This window comes from Danio aesculapii, chromosome 11 (genome assembly GCF_903798145.1).
Source record: "Danio aesculapii chromosome 11, fDanAes4.1, whole genome shotgun sequence".
NCBI lineage: Eukaryota > Metazoa > Chordata > Actinopteri > Cypriniformes > Danionidae > Danio > Danio aesculapii.
This window is the reverse complement of record NC_079445.1, coordinates 46,018,146-46,045,241: the sequence shown is the minus strand read 5'-3', so window position 1 is coordinate 46,045,241 and position 27,096 is coordinate 46,018,146. Positions and strand designations below refer to the sequence as shown.

Sequence of the window (27,096 nt, the reverse complement as noted above, 5' to 3'; positions counted from 1 at the left end):
CCGTGTGGGTTGAGTTTAGGGTAACGGGTAATTTAATAAATAATCTAAATAGTTCGAATTAACTTTCGGCCACAGCTGTATCCCTTTTTATTAAGCTCCAAAACAGTGTATACAATATAAAACATATACATGCAGTAACAAATAGGCAAAATAATTATCTTAGCATTAAAAAATACAAAGAAAAAAAAACTACTAAACACAGAAACAGCTGTATCTATTTTTTATTATTATAATTTTTTTTATTCAGCTGTATCCCTTCTAGTGACGCCCGGACTCTTGTGTGACGTCACCGCGCGTCTCCTGCTTTGTGCGTCACCTCTGCGACACACGCGGCTCTTACGTTCGGCCTGCAGACGCGCACAGTCGCGCTTTCTTATTTTAACGCGTAATTTACACCGAAATCCGTCACAATTATGGCCACCGCCGTCGTTCCCGTGAGGAAGAGGATCCTGAAGGAGGAAGACATGACGAAGATCGAGTTTGAGACGAGTGAAGAGGTGGACGTGACGCCGACGTTTGACACGATGGGCCTGAGGGAGGATTTACTGCGCGGGATCTACGCATACGGTAAAAACACCACAACAATCCTTTATAATACACGAAAATTATGACATAAGCGGTTATAGAGCGGTATATGAGTGTTATTAGGAGCTCTGAGGAGTATATGTACAGTCCTGATCAATATAGCGATACTACACCGATCAATAACTGCAGCATTACATTGTTTACATGATCAACAGAAGGCTGAACAGTTAAAAGTGAATTATTTTATTATTTATAGTCTTAAATTCTACACCCAAGCCTGTTAAACATGAAAACAACAACTCTGATTGTGTGTGTGAGATGGAGACAGTGCTTTTGTTTTTATTCTTGCATAAATCATCGTATATTTATGTAGTTTGATTTATGTAGTGTTATCATTATGATAGTATTTTGGTTCAAGAGACATGCAGTCACTCACACAGTAGACTTTATTGCCATTGTAGTAATAAAACACAAGGCAGCATTAAATATATTTCTAATCATAATAGTTTTAATAACTCATCTCTAATAACTGATTTATTTTCTCTTTGTCATGATGACAGTAAATAATATTAGACTAGATATTCTTCAAGACACTTCTATACAGTTTAAAGTGACATTTAAAGGCTTCACTAGGTTAATTAGGTTAACTAGGCAGGTTAGGGTAATTAGGCAAGTTATTGTATAATGATGGTTTGTTCAGTAGACTATCGAAAAAAAATAGCTTAAAGGGGCTAATAATATTGACCTTAAAATGGTTCATAAATTAAAAACTGCTTTTATTCTAGCCAAAATAAAATAAGACTTTCTCCAGAAGAAAAAATATTATCAGACATACTGTGAATATTTCCTTCCTCTGTTAAACATCATTTGCGAAATGTATATAAAAAAAAAAAAAAAGAAAATTTCAAAGGGGGCTAATATGTGATGCAAAATTAATTTAAACATCCAGTTATACTTAACATCGATTTAGAAACCGGCTACTATAAAACTACATAAATTAAATACTCTTGACAGATGAAAGTGTAAAGCCTGCAGCACACAACAAAGTTTTAAAAAGTTATTGCGTATAGGCATGGGATGATAACCCTTTTCAAGGTATACTGCGGTTTGGAAAAGTCAAGGTTCTAAAACCACCAGAATTTTCTGTAATACCATTCCTAAGGTATCTGTAGGATCTTTTATTTACTTTTTTTTTAGGACAACAGTGTCTCCAGCAGAAAAAAATATGCAAAGATTCTGTTTTAATTTGTCAAGAAATCAGTGTTTTTAAACTAATGAAGACAGCAGAAGTCAATGATTCATTTGAATTATTCAGTCTGAAGTGTTTACTCTTCCAAAATATAATAAATCTTTCCAAAAAATAAATATATTGAGTTCAAAAGGGAAAAAAGATTTAGTTTTTATCCAGATATTTAAAAAGAATATATTTTAGAGCAGTCAGCACAACACTGTGAAACCGTGAGATTTCAATCATACCGTCAGAATCTTATACCAGTCCATGCCTAATTGCGTTTCATATTTAACAAACCGTTTCCTATGAATTTGATGTAATTTTGCTCACATTGATAATTGAATTCAGATGATGTCATTTCGCTGCTGTGCTGTCAGCCAATCACTGCATTGCTGATCATGATTTTGGGGATTGATAGATCTGTCCTTTACAACACATGCAGCGATCTCAGATCAGTTCATCCAAACATTTTAATCTGAGTGATGAATTTGTTTGAAGAAGCAAATTAGCCAGAGATCAGTTATCAAGACTGAAAGATCCAGGATCTGCCAAATCATCTTAGATCATTTAAGCAGGTACGAAGAACGGACCCCCAGGGGTCCTGTCCTCCAAGGCCATAGCTCCTGGTTGGCAAAGAATATCTTCCTCTAAAGCTAACGCTCCAGGCTTTCAGTTGTAATAGTAGGTTAGAAGTGTCATCTGGACCATTTCTGCCTTTATTGTCAGCAGAAAACTGACCCACTTCAGTATGTCGTCCTTGACCTCTTCGAACTATTAAAAGTGTTTCTTATGTTTATTCTCATTGCTTATAGCTGTCTTTGCAATGAGCATCCGAATATCTGAGTAAAGTTTTGTGCTTTTTACAATTAATCCCATTAAACCATCCAAACACTACCAGTCTGATATCATGTGAATATGACTTCAAAGCATCATTTGCACTATGTAATCGACTGTGAACAGTGCTGTACTATGAGAGTCATTGGCTGCTAATATGATTTTACTATTTACAATGTGCAAAGAATACTTTTCTGAGGTTAAATTATTAGGGAGAATGACAGAATGTGTAAAAATAAAACCAACTTTACCTCAATACAGATAACAATTTTACCAAAAATTCAATTCTATACAGCACTAGCTAGTTTTTGTCTACATTAAATTAATTTTACTGACCTTGAATTGGATCTGTTTAACATTCATCTGTCCAGCATATTTAATAGATGCACAGAAACAAAATTTCAATATAACAATCTTCAAAGGTTTTACCGTTCTCTATTTAACACACCTTTTTATTGGACATATAAAAGAACATATTTAATAATAAACTTAACAAATAAAGCCATTGTTCCTGCTATAATGTTGTAAATTATACATTCTGCTGCTCCAGAAATATATTGTCTCATTAAACTGCGGTCAGTTTATTTTCTTTTATTTATTTTTAACTCAAACTAGCCAATGGTTCTGTGCACTGCTTGATCATGATGCACATCAGCTGCTTTCCACATTTTGTACAGATTATATTGATTTTGCAAACATTGAATGATTTCAATCTGATAAAAACATTGGATTATTTAAAAGATGTACCTCTGAATTACAACATCAAAACACTATTGTCCTAAAGAGCTGGACTGCTGTCATGCCTTTCTTTAATATTGAGCCATATTGTTATCATCAAATTCTCTCCTTTCTTTACTTTATTCATCTGATTGTCCCCTTTTGTTTTCTTTTTTTTTAGATATGATCAGTCTTTTTCTTTCCATGTTTATGTCTTCCTATGCATGTTTATTTTGTTTTCTACATGTATTTACAACCTTTATGGTTGCTAGAAATTGATGGACTAACATGCAAAAAAAATCATACTCTGCAATGTTGTATTCTTTAATAAAAAATAAGTGTCTCTCATTGCATGCATGTAATTAATAAACCATCAGCCTTTTCTATATTATCGTGATGGCTTTAAATGACTCCAATAAGGGCTGACACATCAGTGCATCTCCAGTAGCATCTTCAATATGAACTGAATTTAGTTTTTTTTCTGCTGTCAGGTTTTGAGAAGCCATCCGCCATCCAGCAGAGAGCCATCAAACAGATCATCAAGGGCCGAGACGTCATCGCACAGTGAGTCGAAACTGCTCATAATGTGTGCAGAATATCAACACATGCTCTCTGTGTGTCTAGAATTACATTGACATCAATATATCATTATAAAGCAGAATTCGGATTCTTGCTGTTTTCTTGTTTCCAGTACAAATTATTCAACATTAACATTGTTAAATCAAGATAGATTTACTGTGAAAGCTAAATTAATAAATTAAGTCTTGGTTTCGGATAAATTAAGTCAGCTTACAGAAATGTTGTTGAATCCTTTTGTTCTGTTTTTATTCTCCAATTGATTGTTTTTACCCGCAGTAGAATCAGTCACTCCAGGATCACACACACAAGTGCTTAATTAACTCTAAAATAAAATAAAAACAGAATTAAACCATATTGATCACATTGACTTTAATAGTAGGAATAATAAAATACTATGGAAGTCAATGGTTGTTTTTTCCAACATTCTTCAGATTCTCTTGTTTTTGTGCTCAACAGAAGAAACTATTTAATGATGAAAAGCTCTTGAGCGAGTAAATGATGAGGAAATGTTCATCTTGGCTGAACTGTGCCTTTAAATGTGTGTTTGAACAGCAGAATATAGTTTTTGTCTTGTTTTCCAGCACAAATGTTCAAGCATTGCTCAGTCTAGATGCATCACTGGAAATATAAATGTAATAAAGTCTGGTTTTCTGAGAGATTAAGCCAGCTCATAAAATATCAGCGTATTTTGAATTGATATTTATTTATTTATTGTTTATTTTTGATTAACCATTTTTATCTTATATATTTTTATTTAAAGGGTGTAAATTTATTATTTATTTAGATTTTTTTTTCTTATTTTGTTTCTCAAGTGCATTCATCTTAATTTATAGGGTGTAAAGACTGAATTTTTCTTTTATTTCTGAAGTGCATTCACCTTGATTTATAAGATGTAAGAAATTAGCATTTTTCATGTTTGTTTTTGTTTCAAATCTTTATAGGGGGTAAGAAATGTGATTTTATATTTTTTTGTGTAATTTTGTTTTTCAAGTGCATTAATCCTAATTTATAAGATGTAAGAAATGGTGTATATATAATGTGTTCTTATATGTGTTTTTTGAAATGAATGAAGATAGCATAAGTCAATTATTTCTTTAATTATTAAGCCAGACATATTACATTCCAAAATATTATAAATGTTTTCTAAAATAAAATATATTATTGTTGTTGTTTTTTTACCCAGACATTTAAAGAGAACTAATTTTAGAGCAGTAATCAGAATGTTGTGATATTGTGAGACCCTGATATTTTTATCAAAGGTTATCATGCCTTCAGAAGCTTATACCGGCCCTTGCCTAGTGCATTAATCTTAATTTAAGATGTGAGAAATGTGAATTATTTATTTTTAAACTGCTTTAAAAATGTCTTTACTCTGTATTTGCTTACGTTTCTTTATTTGAGTATGATGTTGATGTTGTTTTTAATATTTGTTTATGCTTGAAGTATTTTGAGTAGCATGTTATATAGGAAAAGTACTGTAAAAATAAAATGCTTTATTTACTTCAGTCTGCCGTTATAGAACCAGCAGAAACCCTGAGAAAAGTGCCGTTGATAATGCATTGAATACTTGCTCTTGGTGTGTTTTTATGTAAATCGTCTAACAGAGTTTGTGTTGTTCAGGTCACAGTCTGGAACTGGTAAAACAGCCACCTTCTGTGTCTCAGTGCTGCAGTGTCTGGATATACAGGTACGTCTGCGCTACTCATTTACAGCTAATGGAAATTTTCCTCATCTTCTGAATTGGGTTTAATTGTATATTATTCAGTTTGTTTTTCTTTTGTGTAATTTTATTGTATTAGTTTTTTAAATGTGTTTTTGGTAAAAAATAAGTGCAATTTTAAAGGAGTGCGATTGCTAAAGCAAGATATATTTACTGGCACAGCTAAATTAAAGCAGTCTTGTTTTATGAGAATAATTGGAATGCTTTGAATTTATTTATTTTTTAATTATTTAATTTTTTTTCACGTTTTGGCTTGATAATGTTTTTTTTTTGTATTCGTTTTGTTTGTTTCTTTTAATGCATTTTTTTGTAAAGTGACTTGTTTTGCTTAAGTGTGTTGATTTAAGCATTTTCGGTTCTTTTTTTCTTACATTTTAATTTGAGTTATTTAGGTTTTTTTTGTACATTTTATTACGTAGGGTTTTATTTCATACATTTCCTCAATAAAAATCTATATTTTTCATGTTGTAAATGTATTTTATGCTTTTAATCAACAATAACTGTATACCCTATATACTGTTAGGTTCGAGAGACTCAAGCTTTGATTTTGGCTCCAACCAGAGAGTTAGCAGGACAGATCCAGAAGGTGAAATCAAGATTTTGCTTCTTTTATTAAATAAATAAATATATATATATATATATATATATATATATATATATTAAACCTAGATTTTTTTTTAATCAAAAGTAAGTCTTAAACTGTTTTAGATTTTTTTTTTACATTATTTAATGTATTATTTATTGTTTTTGAGGTCTTTTTATTGTTAAATAAACCTGTTTAATATAGAATATTGTGATTAATTTTTTCATGAAATAGCCAGGTAGCTGATACGGCAATACTCAACTCGATAGCTGAATATTAACTGCATGCTGTGTTTCTCCAGGTTCTTCTGGCTCTGGGTGACTACATGAACGTTCAGTGTCACGCGTGTATCGGCGGCACAAATGTAGGTGAAGATATCCGGAAGCTGGATTACGGTCAGCATGTGGTGGCGGGAACACCTGGACGAGTGTTCGGTGAGTTTTCTCCGTCCATCACCATTATTATTATGATTTATGTTGCCACCAGAATGCCCCATAGCCTATTTTTAATCACTTTTAAAACCCACTTGTTTTCCTGCTCAATCCCTCTGCATTAGCCTATCAGGAAATGCTTTTTCATTTGTGTTTCTAATTTTCTAGCTCTCTTTTGCATCTCTAGTTTATATAGTGTTTGGTCAATCTTGTGGCTGTTTTAACCTGTGTGCGTTGTTCAGATCGACTCTCCTTTAGTTATGTTGGTGCTGTTTTTGCTCCATTGACCTCCGTTATAATCACATTTATTGATCGTAAACCCATGACGGCGTATAATCATGTATTCTTGATGGTTTTCCCTGTTGGGATTAAGGTAAAACGTGTAATTTTTCCTGTTGATTATCAGTTAGATAGTCCTGTGCTGAAGAGTTTTTGACTCTTAAATGGAGTTCAGTGGAGTAAAACAGAGTGTTTATGCAGAAATACACTTACTGTGTTCTGACAGCTGAGAGGTGCATTTAGATTTGCACATGAGTCTTATTTCATCATCTGTTCCTCAGACATGATCCGCAGGAGGAGTTTAAGGACTCGCGCCATCAAGATGCTGGTGTTGGATGAAGCCGATGAGATGCTCAACAAGGGTAAGAGGACAAAGTACTGAAGGATTGGCAATGAATCATATCTGTGTCCTTTTAATTGGCTGAATTGCGATATGTTTCCTTGAATTTTGCAGCATGAGATGGGTCTGCACGATATTGGAGAAAACTGACATTGCATTATTGAATTGTTCTGCCATACAGCTCATGATATCAGATGATATTACCTAATTTCATCCAATGGCTCGAATGACTTTTGAAGAGCAATTGCTGAAATTAGGCTGCACAGTAAATAATTTCAGCATCGATATTGCAATGTTGGGTTTGGATCAGTTCAGCACACATGATTTGTGGAGTGAGTTTTAACCATAATGTATGTATGTGTGTGAAAGATTTGTACTCGCATGTGTTTTTTAAGGCCTGCCACTTTTACAAAAGTTTGCCACTTTTACAAATTAATTTTTTATATTTTTATCAAATGAAGACTATAAAGTATGACTTTCGATTTAATAATTGAATTTCATGACCTCAATATTGTTAGATTCCACCAAAAACCATAAAGCTCTGTTTAATTCCTTTGTTTCTGTTGATTTAATTTGTGCGTTAATTTTTTTAAATATTGTTTTGTAAATTTTATACAGATGCACTCAAAATCAGCCCAATCAGTATAAAATTGTGTATTTTTCTAGGGGTGTGACGGTAACCGCATCACCGCCTTACCGCCATAATGAGATGTCAATTGTGGTGATGTGGCTATTACCATCATCACCGCCCATTTTAGTTTATTATTTATTTTTGCTTGTGAATCTTTCAGAATTGTAAAGAAAAACAGAATAAACTAAATAAAAGGAATAAAAGGCCTGCCCTGAGTATTTTCCACTTAAATTACAAGTTTAGTTTACAAAACGAAAACACTGAATCCTTTTAATAACCAGCATAGACTGTTTTTATTTCAAGCTTATTTTAATAAAGCAGGCCTACTAACTCAAATCAATCGCTCCACAGAAAATAAGCATTTTTAACGCACCGCTGTAATTTCTATATCCTAGTCTCTTTATCAACATGTTTAATACAAGTCATTATTTTAAAGATTATGACTTGAGAATATGATTTTACATCAGCGCTGCACTTTTCTCCTTCGCCCTCGCGCTGAGTTCAGGTGACGGAGTGTTGTGAAGTAGTTAAACTCTCCTCAGTTTAATTTACAGTGTCAAACTGGCACAGGAATATCAGTATATTAATATAGGCTTTGCTAAAAGGCTGGTCAAATGTGGGTCTTTTTTTTACAGAAGCTATAAACAGACGCGCATGCTGCGACCACGGTGATGAGTCAACAATCGCATATATTTTGACATATTTAAAGTAGGCTATAGGCTATAATAATTGTGTGTAAAGAAGTTTTATAAAAGTGTAGCCAATATATCACAGGGGTTTGTGTAGCAGCAATTACAGTGGAGCATTATCCTTTTTTCCCCTGGAGCGAAACAAACACTGCACAGTTGTGTAGCGGATGGAGACGCACAAAAATATACAATTCAGAATATAGGGCTGTATATATATTTTTTACAATTAACCGCCATGCCGCATGATTTCTTGCTTCATCACCGCGGTAACAGAAAATCCGTTACCCTATATTCTTCCCAAACCTAAGACATATTGTGAAATTAAACTCATATCGCAGTAATACAAACTATGTATTGTAAACAATGTCATTTTTTCAATATCATGCAGCCCTAGCAGAAGCAAGCAATAACAAGCATTGATAAATACAGTAGAGCATAGCACATATTTCATTTCATATGTGTGTACATAAATGCAACTATATATTCTTAAAAGGTACAAACATTATCATTTATTGTGCCCGAATGCTTTAAACTGGCTTAATGTTTGCATGGGGCTAAAGAAGCATGCAAATGATGCATTTTTGGTAATATTGTGGAGTGTCTGCAAAGTAACCATAAATTCTGCGATGTGACTATTATGAATGCACACATTGTGATATCGATGCTGAAACCGTATATTTTGCAGCTCTAGGATGGGATATGTTGGATTTGTTAATGCATTAGATTAAATCATATTTAGGTGTGAGAGAGCTCGAGCTGTTGTGCATGCAACAGAGATTAAATTGTGCACTAAATGTTCAAACACATGCAGAGGTTTGTAAAACACGGCGAAAGCACTTGCGGAATAAGGTCAATAGGCGCCTCCTGCTGGAAGAGACTGAATTTGCAGTTATTCATGTTTCTGAAAGTCAATGTGTTGGGTTGTTTTAAATGGGAGTCTTAAGATTCGTTAGTTCATTTAAAAGCCCCATATAATGTATATAAATATATATGTTTACTAGTCTAATTATTGTTTTGTAATTCTCTTTCTACTAAAGCTTTAGTAGGGGTATTCAGGTAAACAATTCTCAGGATGTAAACATGAATAATAGTTAAATTAAATACCTTTTAAGACTCATTTTCACAGGGAACATTTAAACTTGCAGTTTTTTTAAAAAGAAAGCACAACTAAAGAGACTTAACTTGTGGTAACTCATTATTAACCTTCTAGGGCTTGAGTGTCCTCATACGTGGACAGCACATTTGAGCTCTTAAGTGGATATTTAAAACACTTTAAACGTTTTATATTTTGTTTCAGACATAGTGTCATCCTGCAACTGTTTTGCAGCATATCAAATGTCCCAAACCCTATTTTTAACTGTCCAAAATGGGAAAAACATGTTGTTTTACTCTCTGATAGTCAAAGCAAGTTTAAAAAAAGAATTCTATGTTAAATATGCATTAAAAACATTCAGGAAAAAGTGTTTTATGTAAATTCGGACCACGAGTCCACATATATGAACATCATTTTTCTCTAAAAGTACATCACATCAAAACATGATACTTAGATTTTATTCTAATTAGGCTCCAATAAGCCCAAATAGCAAAGGGGAATAAAAAATGCATGTAAAAAAACACCTCGGGCCTTAAGAGGTTAATGCAATATAATTCAGAAAAAGTTAGCACAAGTTAAGACTTGAGTTGTGCTCTCTTTAAATATACTGTAAGCTAAAACGTTACCATTTAAAACCTAAAGTGGAGATAAGGTGTTAAAATGCATTGAAAGAGTCTTAAAAAGGGTCTTAAGGGTATTGAGTTTAACTCTGTAATTCCTGTAATTAATACCCTGTCAAATCAAATTATTCTGCCTGCCTATTCCTAAGTCACTTTCATAAGCCTGGGAGGTTGTGTGTAAAGCAGTGAATGATGTATTAATGTCTCTCTGTGTGTGTTTTGTTTGCTCAGGTTTTAAGGAACAGATTTACGACGTGTACCGATACCTGCCGCCGGCGACTCAGGTGTGTCTGATCAGCGCCACACTGCCACACGAGATCCTGGAGATGACCAACAAGTTCATGACCGACCCCATCCGCATCCTGGTCAAACGGTGAGAGCTGGAGTACTGATGGAATAAACTGACTTTACATAAGAATCAGAGTCAAATTAAGGAATTGTTTATTTTCTGTGCTGCTTTTGAGACCGAATACATTGTTTGAATGTGTGTGGCAAATTCTAGACTCAGAAGTACACGCCCACTGCTGCGATTGGTTGACAGTTTTGCACATTAACAGGGCAGTAAAGAGGTAAAGTCTAGATGGGGATACAGCTGCAGATACATCAATACAGTATCATTTTTATGACACCGCACAACAATAGTTAATACTGTTACATTACTGTGAGGGTTACTCTGGGTTTAAGGTAGGGGGGTAGACATTAATAAAATACAATTTAATGAGTAAGCAAGCAATTACAGCGTTATGAATGTGACGTTTGCAGTAAAAACTCAATACGTGAATTCACATAGATGGTATATGTTAACATAATATTGAAACATCTGTTTATATTTTCCAAAACGGCTATTCACAGAGTTATAGGAGCAGAAAAATGTCAATCTGTAAACCTGTTATGCATTTTAAATGAGGAAAATAAACATCTGTTATGGATGTGACCAAATAAGTCTGCGAGTATACAGTATACAACATACTTTGTAGAAATTCTGTAATTAAACTGTACAACCCAAAGGAAATAATGCTTATCAAAGGGAGAAGGGTCTGCTCACTATAGAACAAAAATGGTTTGTTTTATTTGACATTTTTGTATTTTTGAGGGAAAAGCTTCGTTGTGGATGTGACGGATATGAAACTGGCACTTGTGTGACTTTGGTAAATTAAATATAATAGTTTGAAAACACTGACAGAGGCATTTTTGAGGATGTTTAAAGTACTGTAAAATACTTGCTTACACCAAAATGTAGAAACGGTTTCGCTATTTTGGTGAACTTGATTTTTTTTTTCTTGGCAAGGTTGACATTTGCATGGAATTGCTCAATTTTAATAAATAACATGAATAATACTTTGTATAATTACTATTTTTACAGTACTGAGAGGGTAGGGGTAGACGTTAAAATACAATTTATGGGTAAATTAAGAAATAATAAAAATATTTCTCATTGACTGTGGCTGTATCCCTTTTAGTAACAACCCAATCGAAACAGAGTGCATTTAGGCCACGCCCCCACGATGTGGAGAACAATCTAAACTGCTCCATTGACTTTCTATTGTGGGAGGATGCCTTGTCATTTGGCTAATTCAAATATTAAGCAACGTCTGAAAGTTGCTTTGTGACAAAATGTAAAGTAGATGAGCTAAAAAAATCCAGAACCAAGTTTTAATAACCCGTCTAGCTCAAAATATTAGTGATCACAACACCGATTTACTAGATTATCCTGGTATCATTTTTATGAATATTTCTGTGTATCAAATAAAGCTGTAAACCTACACTGGTCTCACGGTTCGGTTATGAGTATCATGCCTTTGGTTCAGTTCAATATCTCTGTGCAACACGGTGCATTGACGATGCTTTCCATAAACAATTTGATATTTTACTTAGCAACACATTTTTTTTTTATTAATTTATAATTTTAGAATATATTTATATATTATTTGTAATACAATTTTGTCCTTTAATACAGTCAGATATATGTACTCTACCTTTAATTTTACCTGCTTAAAGAAAACACTTTGATTGTATCAAACAAAACTCAAGTAAATGCACAGAACAACATGATATTTAGAGCAAATAAACTAATGTAAATATTATATCATATTTTGGGCATTGCTGAGCGAGTTCTTAAAAGCCTAGTATTGGTCACGTGCTCAACAGAAAAGGCTGCGATTGGCTCAGATTGGTCAGTGCGGCTCTTGCACTGTTCAGCAGACAGTAGCTGTGTTTCCATCCAAAAATGCGAATGAACTTTATGCCAAAACTGGATTATTGCGTAAAAGACGTGTGAATAAAGCAGCGTTTCCATCCAACAAGTCAAACCGAACAAAATCAACACTTCCTGATTAACTGGCGCCAAATATCAACAGTAAAAACTGAATTTACTGCGGTAGAAGAAGCTGCGTCAATCTTATCTTCATCTAATAAATGACTTGCACCTCAGAAGGCAATCCTGACACGCGCGGTTTCTCTTGATTCTGGGGGTCGTTAATAATATAATAACACTAATACTTAAACGATTACGGCGTTTTAGAATGACTAAAACAACATTTCGCATGTTTTATAATGTGCTCAGCCTGCTCATTTGTCACATGATCTCTTATAACAAAATCACATGACTTTTTTAATGCGCTCTGTCGCTCGTGTCTGAATCCATAAGTAACGTTAATGTTGTAACAGCCAAGAGAGGAGATAAAACATTACCTCACGAACACGCCAGCTGATCTAATGGGCCATAGAGAGAGAGAGAAAGTTTACAGCTTTCATTTACTGTATGTACTTTTCTGTCAGTGAAAAACTGTCCAGGAAACTCATAAGCAGTGAACTGTGCACAGTTATCTGCTTTTAAGTATTTGGAGTGTCTTAATTACTCGCGGTCTCCTCCCTCGCCATAATAAGCTACCGCCATATAGCGCATATGTAGTAAATGACATCAGTAGGCTACATAATAACCGGTTATGATTATTACTGAACCGATAACGAATTGTTCTCATCTGCATCACGGTGCATCGAAGGAACTATTAATTTTGACACTCCTAGTATCAAATATGGTTATCAGAGGTTTGAGGAAGATTTATTTCCAGAACATTTGCTTTCTTTGTTCCTCAGTGGTGAAATGATCTTACAGAGTCTCTAAAACCTCTTAATGCTTTGGAAGAAGGTTTATTTATTTATCTCTTAATCTCTTTATATTGAATTTCATACGTGTTTTGAAAATACAGAACTTTTTAAAATTATTTTTAAATAAAGCATTGTAAAGTAATATATATATATAGATGTTTACTTTTTAAAGATCTCATTCATTTTAATAAAAAGCATCAGAATTTTCCTTTGCATGTTGACCTTTTTTTTTCCTTCATATACTCATTCTAGCCTGACAGATCAAATATACTAAAGTAAACAATGCAATCTTGAGATATTTTGTCTGAAAATCCCATAATTGAAGAAAAAATTTAGATTTATTTTAGTGTGTAGTTCCAGTGTTCACTCGTTTATCATCACATGGATGCATGATCTGAACACATAAACGCATGTGTTTGATAAGATGGTGTGTTACTGTGCTGAACAACTCTGTTTGGGTGTGTGTGTGTTTCTGTCTGCAGTGATGAGTTGACTCTGGAGGGCATTAAGCAGTTCTTCGTGGCCGTGGAGCGCGAGGAGTGGAAGTTCGACACTCTGTGTGATCTGTACGACACGCTGACCATCACACAGGCCGTCATCTTCTGCAACACCAAACGCAAGGTCAGTCAGATTTACAAGCCAGTGTGAACTATGAGCCCTCGTTTGTTTTAATGCATAAAAATGTACTGTGTTGTGTTGGTTTCTAGAAAATATTCATATAATAGAGAGGGGGAATCTGTGAGGGGTCAACTCATTTATGCTGAGCTCTGTATATGTGTTATAATCGTGCCAAAACTGTGCAAATTACATTGAAGTAAATAATTACTATCAAACTATTTGTAATCCTGACCATTCTGCATGTTTATTGTGTGTGTCTGTGTGTGTGTGTGTGTGTCTGTGTGTGTGTGTGTTTTCAGGTGGACTGGCTGACAGAGAAAATGAGGGAGGCGAATTTCACTGTATCCTCGATGCATGGAGACATGCCTCAGAAAGAGCGAGAGTCCATTATGAAGGAGTTCAGATCTGGAGCCAGGTAAACATACCTTTACCCACAGTCACCAGTCTAAGTGTGTGTTCTGGATCTTTGTTGTCATTATTAATATGCATGGAATGGTACAGATTGCTCACGGTTTGGTTCATAACACAGTTTTAGGGATGCTTTTGTGGTATGTGTTCAGTAAAAAGTGTCTTCAAGCATTAATGAATACAACAGAGCAAAGATATTACTAAAATAAACGGCTATCTAACAGTAGTTTTCAGTTACTTAAAATAAATAATATAATCAAATATAACAATGCATACTGAATATAATATTCACTGTATAAATGAAATAAAGCTTAGCATTACTTTGCTACAGCAATCTACATGCAGAACATTTTAGATGTCTTTTTACAGGCTAAATTCACGTCAAACACCACCAAATTTCCCATACAACTTTAGAATTTGATGTCCACGTCACGAATATTGTCAAACTTATGAAAAAATTCGGTTCATATTCCTCAAAATATCGGGGATGCCGTTATATGGTTAATAATGTAAACAGGATGTCACCTGGTGGACATTTCTGGTTCTGCAGCCAAACTAAATCTCACTGAAAGCTCTTTTTTTTGCTTTCAAGTTGAAATATAATTAGTTATTTAATGTAATTTAATAAAAATAATAACAATAAATGTATATGTTATATGTTTTTATTCAACTTGTTTTATTCTTCTCACTTCTGTTATATTAGCCTGACATCGCTCTTCTTTAAAATGAGATCAAGCTTAAATCTGTGCACCAAAGCTTTGAAGATTGACTTTCAGTTAAATTGAACATGACATTTTCATGTCCGTGGTCAAAAAGTGGGGGTGACAATTAAGGGGTTAAGTAATAAATCTTCATTGACGAGCCATAAATATCCATAAGTTGAGAGTGTGGCAATAAATAAATAAACAGGATAAAGTGTGTTTCTCTACATGCAGTTTTCTGTCCTGCATTAAAGCTGCTGTAGTGAGATATTAACTCTTCTTCTTCTGTTGTCGTTTGTGTTCTGCAGTCGAGTGTTGATCTCCACAGACGTTTGGGCCAGAGGTCTGGATGTGCCGCAGGTTTCCCTTATTATTAACTATGATCTTCCCAACAACAGAGAGCTGTACATCCACAGGTACAAATACACACACACACACACAGCTCAGCATCATGATTATAAAGCCCTAAGTCAATGCACACTATATCAAAATAAATTACCAACAGCCCTAAAATGGTTTAGAATGGTAATGAAACTCTGGAATTTTTAAAGGTTGATAAAACTGTGATGTAGTTTCTTTTTTAGTAATTAACGTTTTATCGATTCGTAAGCGAAATACAAAATAGAATACAGATTCTCTGTACAGAATTAAACTTTGACATGTAGTGTGTATTAAGCAGAACCAATTATTTTCATGCATATTTTTAATATATGCTGCTTTAATATATGCTTGTTTTTTTACGTTCATAATCCAATACCTAAACTGAACTGCTAGCTTATTAACTGCACTGTAAAACCCTAAAAGTTAAAGTAACTCAAACCATTTGAGTAAACCGATTGCAACAAACCGTTTAAGTAAAAAAACTAATCTATATGAGTACTGTGAACTTAATCCATTTGAGTGAACGAAGCAATTTAAGCACAGTAAAACCCAATAAATGAAGAGAACTCAAACCAACTGAGTACTGTAAAACTTGGCAAGTTAAGGCAACTTAATACCTTTGAGGAAATCGATTGCAGCAAACCGTTTCAGTTAAAACAAACTAATCTATATGAGTACAGTGAACTTACTCTTAAGTTGAAGTAATGGGGTATTTAATTAACTCCTTCCCTTCAACACTGAGCTCAAAACTCTTTTCAAATTAGTAGAATTAACTTTCAGTAAATTGAGTTAACTACGCTCATTTCATTTGATAAAGTTGACTATTGGGTTTTACAGTATTTAAAAGCCGTAAATTTTAGTTAGTTCATATTTAATGGTACATTACTAATGAGAATTGAACCATGAAATCAGAATAATTGAATGAATACAATCAGTCCTTTTAAACCCATCGAATTTACACTTTTCATTATATTTCTCCCTCATTGTAATCTTTGACCTATTTCAAGAAGCTCATCAGCCAATCAGAATCAAGCATTCAGCTGACACTTAGAATAGGCAAAATGAACATACTGAAGGTCATTTAAAATATACAACAAAAGGACTGCTGTTGTCACATACTGGAATTCGGTACCAATCCATACTGAAATTTTAAAAACGTCCATTTCCCGCTAACATTTGAGCGCTTTCTTAAACGGCGCTGATTTGCCATTGTGTTTATGTGCTCAACAGAAATGACTGTGATTGGCTGTGAAGGTCATCAGTTCACCAAACTCACTGCTGTTTACTGAGTGTAACCACAGATACAGACGCTGGAGTGTTTCAGAGTCGCGTTTATAAGCTGTCATATGAGCGATCCGCTGATGAATCGTGGCTTTAAATCGCTCCAGTGTCCCTGTATCTGTGTTACACTCAGTAAACAGCGAAGAGCTCAGTGAACTGATGAGCTTTACGGCCAATCACAGTCATTTCTGTTGAGCACATGAACACAATAGCAAATCAGCGCTGTTCAAGAATGTGCTCAACAGAGGTCAAATGTGATGTTTTTAAAACTTCAGTATCGATTGGTACCGAATTCCAGTACCGTGACGGCACTCAAACGGACACAAATTAAAGTATGTAAAATAGATGAAAAGCAATTAAAAGCGATTGTGTTAAAATGATGACCTCTACTGATTTGGCGTCAGTGTCTTTGTGTGGTGATGTCATGCGTTTCTCTGCTCAGGATTGGTCGATCGGGTCGTTACGGCAGGAAGGGTGTGGCCATCAACTTTGTGAAGAACGACGACATCCGTATCCTGCGTGATATTGAGCAGTACTACTCCACACAGATCGATGAAATGCCCATGAACGGTCAGTGGCAACTTTAATTTAATTGGTTTGTTATTGATTTTAAGGCAAGACATACAGAAAAATACAGAACAAACAAAATAAGCTAAAACAAATGTCCAATAAATAATGAAATTAAGCCAAAATACAGCACAAACACGAGCAAATGCAATTGAATCTATATTTATTGACTGCTCATTCATATGCATTTTAATATAAACTACATATATATCTATATCTAGTCTAATATTATTTACTGTCGTCATGACAGATAAAATAAATCAGTTATTAGAGATGAGTTATTAAAACTATTATGATTAGAAATGTGTTGAAGAAATCTGCTCTCCGTTAAACAGAAATTGGGGCTAATAATTCTGACTTGAACTGTATATTATGTAAATACACGTGTTTGATTTGTGCTTGGTTAATCTGGATGAATGTTTGGACAGCTCAATATGTACTGTAGCAGGTGTTTACTCACGCTCTCTTCAACTCTTGTCTTTCAGTGGCTGATCTGATCTGAGAACAGAGATTATCCCAGAACAGTTCTGCTTTCATCTGCATCTTTATTTCCATTTGTAATTGCCTTTTTATTTCCTCTTTTTATGTAGTTTGAGCGCTCTGATGTTACAGGATCTTACTCAGATCAGCGCTTCCATTGGGTTTTTGTAAATAAAGAATCTTTGTCTCCATCTTTGAGTTTTATTCCAGTTATTCATTGTTTATCGTACGTCTGGATTTGATATAGATTAGTTGCGTTTTAAAATAAATGTTAAATTAAATGTAAATTAAGCTTATTATTATTATTTCAACCAGTTGCCAAAAGAAATATTTGTATTATTTTTATTTGTCTTTTTATTTGTCTTGTTGCATTAGAATATCTCACATTATTAAAAATATTACAGGATGGGTTTAAAAATAAGCATAATTAAATTTACTCTCTAAATTGATCATATTAAATACAATTTTATATTTGTTGAGTCGATAATGCGGGCAGTATAAGTAATATTCGCTATATTACTCCTATTTAATGCCTTGGTACTTTTCACTCAGTCTGAATAAACTCCACAGGCACATTTAAACACTGAGGAATAATAAAAAATAACAAAAACAAAATGACTAGAACAATGAAATGTTTCAAAAATAAAATAAATTCAAACTATTTTAAGCCTTATATATATATTAAGCAATTCTCACTATTAACTAGTTATGATCATGCCTATTGATAACATTGGCTGTTTATTAGTCTTCATAAATTAGATCTATTCTGCATGAGGATATATCCATAATCTTACAAATACCTCACCTAACTACTACCCTGTTACCTATTAATAAGCAGCAAATTAACTGAGGCAAAATCATGCAATAATTGAATCATAAAAATAAATGATTACAAAAATACAATGATACTGAAATGGTGCTGAATATTTATGTTGCTCAATCTGTGTGATGATACTGTGCCTTTAAGAAAGATTCATTTAGCTTGATTTTGGAAGCGGTTCAGCGAATCAGTTTGCAGCAGTTGATTCATTTGATTCGGTCATTCTTCAGTGACCTCATGTGTTGAACAAATAATAGACTGAAACACTCCAGCATGTCTGTGATTTACGCTAATGGCACATTTTCTGTGAATTTGCCGCTCTCATTGCTCGTCTGAGGTCTTTTACAACTGATTTCAGTGCATTCAGTAAAACACACACATCTGGCTTCTACATCAGCTTTCATGCTCACAACTCCTCAAATAGCACTGAAAACACACTGTCGTCCTGCCGTAATTCATTGTGACAGTTTTAAAAAGTTTTATTCAGATATTTAAATGTACATAAATGTATGAGCCTACATGATGAAATACTACAGTAATTTATAGTACATAGTGTTTTCAAACCATACTAAAGTGTGTTATACTGTGTGTATTATAGTATTTACAACGGCATGCTGTAGTCATTAGTGAAGTGATAAACTGTAATAAATACTGTAGTATACTTAATTTTTACTACAGTAAATTGGGGTGTCGTAGTATAATATACACTACTCTTGTAGAAAACTACAGTATTGAGTCATTTGTTTGCATTACTGTAGTTGTTACCATAGCAACTGTAGAATCACCACAACAGATTCATTACCATAGTTGTTACCATAGTAACTGGTGAATCACCACAACAGATCAACTACTGCAGTTGTTGTTACCACAGTAACTGTAGAATTGCCACAACAGATTGATTACTGTAGATTTTGTTACCATAGCAACTATAGAATCACAACAAAATATTCATTACCATAGTTGTTACCATTGCAACTGTAGAATCACTACAACAGATCAACTATTATAGTTGTTGTCACCATAGCAACTGTAGAATCACCACAACAGATCAGCTACTTTAGTTGTTACCATAGCAACTGTAGATTCACCACAACAGATCAACTACTATAGTTGTTACCATAGCAGCTGTAGAATCACCACAACAGATCAACTACTATAGTTGTTACCATAGCAGCTGTAGAATCACCACAACATATCAACTACTATAGTTGTTGTGTTACCATAGCAACTGTAGAATCACAACAACATATTCATTACCATAGTCGTTGTTACCATAGCAACTGTATAATCACCACAACAGATCAACTACTATAGTTGTTACCATAGCAACTGTAGAATCACCACAACAGATCAACTATTATAGTTGTTGTTACCATAGCAACTGTAGAATCACCACAACAGACCAACTACTATAGTTGTTACCATAGCAACTGTAGAATCACCACAACATATTCATTACTATAGTTGTTACCATAGCAACTGTAGAATCACCACAACATATTCATTACCATAGTTGTTACTATAGCAACTGTAGAATCACCACGAGAGATCAACTACTATAGTTGTTGTTACCATAGCAACTGTAGAATCACCATAACATATTCATTACCATAGTTGTTGTTACTATAGCAACTGTAGAATCACCACGATAGATCAGCTACTGTAGTTGTTTTTACCATAGCAACTGTACAATCACTACAACAGATTGTTTCTTCTACTTTACTATGGTGAGGTTAAAAAAGACTGCAGTGTGAACTATAAATTGTATCTGTTTTCAGAAGGCTAAAAGCTTGTGTCTTAAACCCCATGGAATTATGCACTTTTTATTCTCTCGCTCCTGGAGTTCTGCATCACATGATTTAAAAGCTCTTAACTGAAATGTTTAAACTTCCTGTACAACTCGAGTGATGTCGTTATTCTGCTATTTTAACTTAATTTCACAGGTGCAGATGTTATATCTTTATATCTTCTGAGAAAAGGAGGGATTTATGAGATATAAAGAACATCATTATAAACTCACAATTTAGTTGGAGTCAAAATTACAAGATAAAAGTCCAGATTCAGAGATAAGAGTCAGCTGAGAGATGTGGGAAAATAAAGATTGAGATAAAAAAGAAAATGTAAATGGCCTAAATGTTGTTGAGTTGTTTTCCACTTTAGGATGTTCCTATAGACTGCCAGAGGATCATCGCTCTGGAGTTTACAGGTACAATATTGCTATTATATTATTATTTTCTTAAGTACTATTTTGCATTAAAATATTAAAGGTAACACTTTACAATAAGGATGTATTAGTTAATATGAATGCATTTACTAACATGAACTAACATGAACAATACTTTTACTTAATGAAAATAAAGTCATTCATTGTTAGTTGATGTTAACTGATGGTGCATTAACTAATGTCAACAAGCATCAATTCAGATTTGATTACTAATGCTTTAGTAAATGCTGAACTATCATTAATGCTGTATAAGTATCATTCATACTTAGTTCATGTTTGTAAATTCATTAACTAACACAACCTTATTGTAAAGTGTGTGTGTGTGTGTGTGTGTGTGTTGATGGACTGATGAATGAATGTGTCTCTGTGTGTAATAGTGAAGCACCTGCTGATTCACACACACGTGACTGTAGATGAGCTGCTGTAACCATGGAGACAGACCATAATTACTGACACCATTCACTTACAGCGCCTACTATAGAGTTAATTTGACCTGTTTTTTCATGCTGTTTATTAATCTTTATCAACTTAGATTTATACACACACACTGTAAAATTACGCTCAACTATTTCCATATTTTGTGATCTGCAGGTGTTTTCAGTTTATTTGTGGTTATGAATTGCAGTGTTTTAGCTCTGCTCTGTCCACTTTTACTGACAAATTCAGCTCTGAAGTGACTTATTGACATCAGTAGCTTGAAAAAATATATTCTATGATTTTATATATATATGAATATACATGTGTATGTATGTGTGTGTACAGTTGAAGTCAGAATTATTAGCCCATCTTTTAATAGTTTTATCTTGTTTAAATATTTCCCAAATGATGTTTAACAGAGCAAGGAAATGTTCACAGTATGTCTGATAATATTTTTTCTTCTGGAGTATTTTAGCTAAAATAAAAGCAGTTTTTAATTTTTTAAACCCATTTTAAGGTCAATATTATTATTGCCTAATTACCCTAACCCCCCTAGTTAACCTATTTAACCTAGTGAAGCCTTTAAATGTCACTTTAAGCTGTATAGAAGTGTCTTGAAGAATATCTAGTTTAATATTATTTACTGTCATCATGACAAAGAGAAAATAAATCAGTTATTAGAGATGAATTATTAACACTATTATGATTAGAAATGTGCTGAAGAAATCTAACCACCCCACCCTAATTTCTGCATAATGAGTCCTCTTTAAAATATTCAGTTACTGTCTGGATGTGTGTATGCTCTGCTCTTTGGTTAATCAGGTGTGCCATGATGCTTGAGTGTTTCTGTTTGCGTCTCTGAGCTGATTCTGGATCAGTCCCTGCAGGAGGGTTGAACCCTGTCCCAAACTGATCTGACCCGACAGAGACCATAATCTGAAAACATCATGTGTTTCTTCACTTACGTGTGTGTGTGTGTGTGTGTGTTCATATTCATATGAATAAATAATGAATTTAATAAATGAATGCATATGTATACAGTTGAAGTCAAAATTCTTAGCTTTTTAAAATCTTGTAAAACATTTTCACACGTGTTGCTTTAATGTAGAGAATTTAACATTTCTAATCATAATAGTTTTAATAACTCATCTCTAATAACTGATTTATTTTCTCTTTGTCATGATGACAGTAAATAATATTAGACTAGATATTCTTCAAGACACTTCTATACAGCTTAAAGTGACATTTAAAGGCTTCACTAGGGTAATTAGGGTAAAATTAGGGTAATTAGGCAAGTTATTGTATAACAGTGGTTTGTTCTGGAGACAATCCAAAACTAATATTGCTGAAGGGGGCTAATAATATTGACCTTAAAATGGCTTTAAAACAATTAAGAACTGCTTTTATTCTAGCTGAAATGAAACAAATAAGACTTTCTCCAGAAGAAATAATATTAGAGGAAATACTGTAAAAAAATCACTCTTTTAAATATCACTTGAGGAATATTTAAGACAGAACAAATATTGCATAGGAGGGCTAACAATTTAGCCCTTAATTGTTTAGAATAAATTGAATCCAAGCTATTTGTCCATTAGGTGAAGCATTATTTATATATTATTGTAATATATTTCTATATATAATATATATTATGAATAGTTACACATATCTAACATTGGTCAGCCCTGTGGTATGCATGTCTTGTGTGTCTGATAGTATGTGAGTCTGTCTGACCGTGTCCAGCAGAGATTATCCTGAAGCCGTCTGCTCTTTCTCAGATCCTCAACTCTTTAATCACAGATCCTATTAGTGCACAGAGTCTCCCAGTGAGCGGCCAGCACACCGTCAGAGCGTCCGTCATGCTGAACACACTGTAGTCACACCTGAAGTCACGCAGGTCTGTAGGTGAATCATCAGGCCACTTAGAAACTCTTCTGTGACATTTTCTGCCAGAGGTTTATTATAGAATCATTTCACCAGCGAGCCTTGACCTCCAGTTCAGCACCTTGGACAGCAAGAACATTCTGCAAGACTAACTGAACATTTAGCAAAACACATTCACTAGAAAACCCCCAAAACCTTTCAAATGCATCATTACCCTGCGGAGACTGCTGTCTGATGTGTGCTTTTACTTCTCTTAGACTTTTTTTGGTTCGTTTTTGAGTGCTTGCGCATTATCAATACATGTGTTAGACCTCTCCTGTCAGATGTTCAATAGGAAATGTTTGGAGAAAAAAATGTTAGTCAAACATCTAAATCCTTAATCCCCTACTCCGACTGGTTATGCAGTTATAGAAAAAAAAAATACTATAGTAATTTACAGTGAGTATAGTGGTTTTGGACCATAAAATAGCATAGTACTGGAATCGATCTGTTGTAATATTTCTAGTTACCATGGTAATATAGTCACTGATCTTTTGTGGTGATTCTATAGTTGCCATGGAAATTTTATAATCTGTTGTGGTAATTCTACAGTTGCCATGGTAATATAGTAACTGATCTGTTGTGGTAATTCCACAGTTGCCATGGTAATATAGTAATGATCTGTTGTGGTGATTCTACAGTTACCATGGTAATTTAGAAACTGATCTGTTGAGGTAATTCTATAGTTGCCATGGTAATATAGTGACTGATCTGTTGTGGTGATTCTATTGTTTCCATGGTAATTTTCTAATGATCTGCTGTGGTGATCCTATAGTTGCCATTATAATTTAGAAACTGATCTGTTGTGGTGATTTTATGGTTGCCATGGTAATTTAGAAACTGATCTGTTGTGGTAATTCTATAGTTGCCATGGTAATATAGTAACTGATCTGTTGTCATAGTTGCCATGCTAATATAATAACTGATCTGTTGTCATAATTCTAGTTACCATGGTAATAAAATAACTGATCTGTTGCGGTAATTCTATCGTTGCCATGGTAATATAGTAACTGATCTGTTGACGTAATTCTATAGTTGCCATGGTAATATAGTAACTGATCTGTTGTCATAGTTGCCATGCTAATATAATAACTGATCTGTTGTCATAATTCTAGTTACCATGGTAATAAAATAACTGATCTGTTGCGGTAATTCTATCGTTGCCATGGTAATATGGTAACTGATCTGTTGTCATAATTCTATAGTTGTCATTGTAATATAATAACTGATCTGTTGCGGTAATTCTGCAGTTGCCATTGTAATGTAGTAACTGATCATTTGTGGTAATTCTATAGTTGCCATGGTAATGGCAATTCTATAGTTGTTGTAGTTTAGTTATTAATCTGTTGTACTATTATTGTTGCCATGGTAACAATTTTTTTTTAGAAATTGATCAATGTAGTAATTGATTTGTTGTGGTAATTCTTTGGTTGCTATGGTAAAACAACAACTATACTAATTGATCTGTTGTGTTAATTCTACAGTTGGCATAGCAATATAATAATTTATCTCTTGTGGTAATTCTATAGAAAACACAAAAACCCAACCCAATACTTAACTATAAGGTATATTACACTACAATACACCACAGTTAACTGTAGTGAAAACTAATGTATACAGTGTATCAGTCTACTATAGTCATACTACAGTATGCTGCAGCACTTAAAGTTTGTAAATACTGTAGGTTTTATAGGCTACACTATATGTTTTGTTCAAAAGCACTATAGTTTACACTGTAGTAAAACTAAAGTATACAGTAGGCTATATCAGTTCACTGTGCCACAGTATGCTGCAGCACTTCATTAAAAAGCTTATAAATACTGTAGGTTATAATTAAGCTACTCTATAACACACTTTACTATAGTATAGTTAAAAAATACTAATAGATTTTTTTTCAGGTGTATGTCCAGTGCTGACTGACTGAATGACTCTGTAAAGGCTATATATGGATTAGCCCGCGTCAGTCTCTAGTCAGTCAGCGGTAGTTTAATAATCCTCTCAGCGGGAGCAGCAGCACCGAACGCCGGTGGAGGATCGTGATTTCTGCCGGTGTGAGTGCTCGGAGAGCAAGCATGTCCGCGCAAAACCCGCTTCAGGTGGTCAACATCCCCTGGAGGAACAACAACTTCAGCCTGATGAGCCGCGAGCCGCCGCTGTCCGACCAGGGGGAGACCATCATCGGTATATACCTGCTCATACTCGGTCAGTGCGCACTCTACCTCAGCTTTTTCCCAGTTTTACCTCAGCTTTACCTCAGTTTTACACAAGCTTTACCCAAGCTTTACCTTACTTCACCAAATCACGACCGCAACTTTATAAGACAGATCAACGGACATTTTACTCAGTAACGCAAGTTTGAATAATTCGCGAATAACGGTCATTTTTAATCGAGTTTTGGAACTCTTTATGCAAGTAAATAGTGTATTTACAAAATTCCGACAAGATTTTTCTTATAAACAGTGATTGAAGTTGTCGTAATGTGTCTTTAATGAGCACTTGTCTGATTTTAACAGTATTATAACAGTATGGCAAGTTTAAAACAACCGAAACTCACAAAAAACATAATTTGTAGTCGAGTTTTGTAACCGTTTTCTTGTATAACTTACCAAGAAAGAGCACATTTAAAATTCCGACATGTTTAACTTGTATTTTCTAACGCAACATGATTTACCTTAATGTGTCTGAGAACTTATGTCTGATTTATGTCTGGTTGTGTATAACAGTAAAGCAAGTTTAAACAACCGAAATTAGCGTATAATGGTCATTTCTAATCGAGTTTTGTTATCATGTTCTAATATAACTTATTAGAAATAGTGCATTTGAGCAATTCCAGCTTTACGGATTTGACATTTGCAGTAAAAACTTAAAATTAAATTCACATATAAAGTATATGTATACTTTATATTGAAACATATCTGTTTTTATTTTCCAAAACAGCTAACCACAGAGTTATGGGATCATAAAAATATCAATCTGTAAACATGTTTTATTTGATTAAAAAAAGGAAAATAAACATGCGTTATGAATGTGACCAAAATTGTGCGAGTTTAAGTCTACAGGTAGAAATTCTGTAAAATAAACTGCACAGCCTAAAGGAAATAATGCTAATCAAAAGGATTAGAGTTGCTCCCTACAGAAGAAATATGACTGATTTTATTTTAGTTTACATTTTTGATTTAGTTTACACTTTGATAAATTAAATATAATTGTATGAAAGCACTTGCAGAGACATTTTTGAGTATTTTTACAATACTGTAAAATACAATCCTACACATAAAACCCAGAAAGGGTTTTGCTATTATGGTGAAAAGTTTATTTTTTTCATGGCAAGGTTGACATTTGCATGGAATTGCTCATTTTCAAAATTAAATTTAAGGTGTATTTTCTAAAAAAAAAAAAAAAAGTGTGATCGAAGTTATGATATGCCTTAATGCGTCTGAGCATTTATGTCTGATTTATGTCAGATTTTGCATAACAGTAAAGCAAGTTTAAACACCCAAAATTCTTGAAGAACTGTCATTTTAATTGAGTCTTGTACCTTTTCTAATGTGCGCATGAATAATGTGTATTTTCTAAATCAAAAAATGTGATTAAAGTAATGATATGCAGTAATGTGTCTGAGAACTTATGTCTGATTTAATTGATTAACTTTTAATGAAAAAAAATTGTATAACAGTAAAACTTGGCTATAAAATTAACAGTAAAGCAAGTTAAAACAGCTGAAATTTGCGAATAACCATAATCCTAATTGAGTTTTATAACTCTTTTCTAATTTATACACATTAAATAGCACATTTTTAAAATTCCAACAAGATTTTATGTATTTTCTAAAATCAAATGTGTGATTGAAGTTATGAAGTGTCGTTCTGTGTCTGAGATATAAATAAATAACTGAATCC

At 33.7% G+C, this 27,096-nt stretch overlaps 2 protein-coding genes across 2 annotated transcripts in view; both read left to right on the top strand.

Moving 5' to 3' along the window:
* The first annotated feature begins 314 nt into the window (after positions 1 to 314).
* On the top strand, positions 315 to 18,007 carry eif4a3 (eukaryotic translation initiation factor 4A3). The gene is made up of 12 exons (XM_056468536.1): positions 315 to 567; positions 3,799 to 3,871; positions 5,507 to 5,573; positions 6,130 to 6,192; positions 6,491 to 6,623; positions 7,181 to 7,261; positions 10,504 to 10,645; positions 13,863 to 14,001; positions 14,298 to 14,413; positions 15,416 to 15,523; positions 17,212 to 17,339; positions 17,822 to 18,007. Exons 1-12 carry the CDS (start codon positions 414 to 416, stop codon positions 17,836 to 17,838), a joined length of 1,221 nt encoding a protein of 406 aa, XP_056324511.1. The 5' UTR covers positions 315 to 413; the 3' UTR covers positions 17,839 to 18,007.
* Positions 18,008 to 25,269: 7,262 nt separating this feature from the next.
* Positions 25,270 to 27,096, top strand: part of opn6a (opsin 6, group member a) — an 11,147-nt gene continuing 9,320 nt past the window's right edge. The window contains exon 1 of the mRNA XM_056468584.1: positions 25,270 to 25,399. Coding sequence (XP_056324559.1) covers positions 25,270 to 25,399 — 130 coding nt within the window. The remainder of the gene's footprint in view (positions 25,400 to 27,096) is intronic.